The sequence below is a fragment of the Sphaeroforma arctica genome (assembly GCF_001186125.1).
Source record: "Sphaeroforma arctica JP610 unplaced genomic scaffold supercont1.1439, whole genome shotgun sequence".
In the NCBI taxonomy this organism is placed as follows: domain Eukaryota; class Ichthyosporea; order Ichthyophonida; genus Sphaeroforma; species Sphaeroforma arctica.
In genome coordinates, this window is record NW_014039119.1 from 9,515 (window position 1) to 11,176 (window position 1,662).

General features: G+C 43.9%; 1 protein-coding gene across 1 annotated transcript; it reads right to left on the minus strand.

Annotated features, from left to right (window-relative positions):
- SARC_10915 (hypothetical protein) lies at window positions 1-293 on the minus strand (the record flags this gene model as incomplete). The annotated part of the gene is made up of 1 exon (XM_014295021.1): window positions 1-293. The coding sequence occupies exon 1, from the start codon at window positions 157-159 to the stop codon at window positions 1-3; it is 159 nt and encodes a 52-aa protein (XP_014150496.1). The 5' UTR covers window positions 160-293.
- Window positions 294-1,662: the final 1,369 nt, after the last annotated feature.

Consider the following 1,662-nt stretch of genomic DNA (forward strand, 5'->3'; position numbering starts at 1 on the left):
TTAGAACGGCATTAGTTTCAGCATCGCGTTGATCTGCGGGATGGCTTCCACAATCACTCCGTTTAAGGCGTTGTTGACCGCATGAGCAATCTCACCATCGACATCGAAACGCTGATGTGCCAACACAGATAAGGCAGGATTAGAATTAGTGACAGCCATAGCCTTCTAAATTGAACAGACAAGTATGTACGCGGATGATCACTATTGGGCCGAATGCACATAATTCATATCTTCGAAAGAAGAAGAAAAATAAGAACAATGGAATAGGTAATACAAGATCTTATATTCCACCCACAGATGAGATAGCAAGTGACACACTCCACGACTTAGCATGTTGTGACAACCATCAGAATAAATTGGGTTTTTAACCATGAACCATGAGACGCAGACACCTTCTTGATCTTCTTGGCCATGGAGTTGGTGATAGAGCTGATTATCTTGTCAAAGGCGCCCAGGTGATTGATGTGCATTAGCAGAGTTTTGTAGGGGAGTGTGATGTTCTTAGACGACGCCTCCTCTACCTGGAAGATGTGTTTGCCCTCGGCCGTACTGGTGAAAGACAGCTGTAAGGAAACGACAGACACGTGAGTACAAAGAAGTGTAAGATTGTAAGGGGTTATAAAGAAATGTAAGATTGTAAGAGGTTATTCATTCTCTATCGAAGACTTGGGACCTAGCTCTCACAGTGATTAATTCACTCTAACCGGTCGATATACAACATATGTGTGGTGGCATACTATTACGAAGACAGGTACATGTATTCTATAAATCGAATCCGCTCACTCATCTAACCCACTGCGCAACGCAGGCCAAATAGTAAAGGAAAAAAACAGATAAACAAACCATCACAACGATCTGTGCCAAATCGCCAGACTCGTACGCACTTTAGAAACGAATAAATGAATAATGCTATGCGAATTCCATATAGCATGGAAAAATAAATAAAACTATGTGAATTCTATACAGTACGGGGTGTGTGTATATATATCCGTATACTTCCAGATTGCACACAGAATTTGATGCAGCACTTACCACGACATCCACTGTGACCACCGGTTTGATCTCAACGATAGTGAAGTTTCCCGACGACGACACAGGGATCACCAGCTTCCCCATGTGGCCATGGGCAGTCTCGTGCGAGGTTCCCCGTAGACTGTCTATACCCAGACTCAGTATTCCGGTAGCGTCGATTCTGCGGCAGTTGTGAGTGAGTGAGTGATGGGGCGGGGCGTGTGAGATCAGCGTCGGATAACTTCTGCAGTTTACTGTAGTGTGTGGAAATCCATAAAAACTCCTAGATTTTATGTTCACAGCCGCAGAGGTGGAGGCGAGAAATAGAGGGAGCTATATTTGCCATTTGCCGCGGCGCAATACGTCTTGCAATGCATATAGCCATACAATATTGAATACCAGGCAATACACCACTATTGTTGGATCATTGACAATCTACACCAGAACCGCATATATACACATTCAGCGAGCTTAATATGCTATCACCTACTAGCGAGGTCCCATGACTCTTAGCAGCACGAATCTCACAAATCCCACAAATCCCGCGAATCCTACATACACACACACACACACACACACAGACACACACACACACACATATATATATATATATACATGTACACACTCACACACACACACACACACACACAC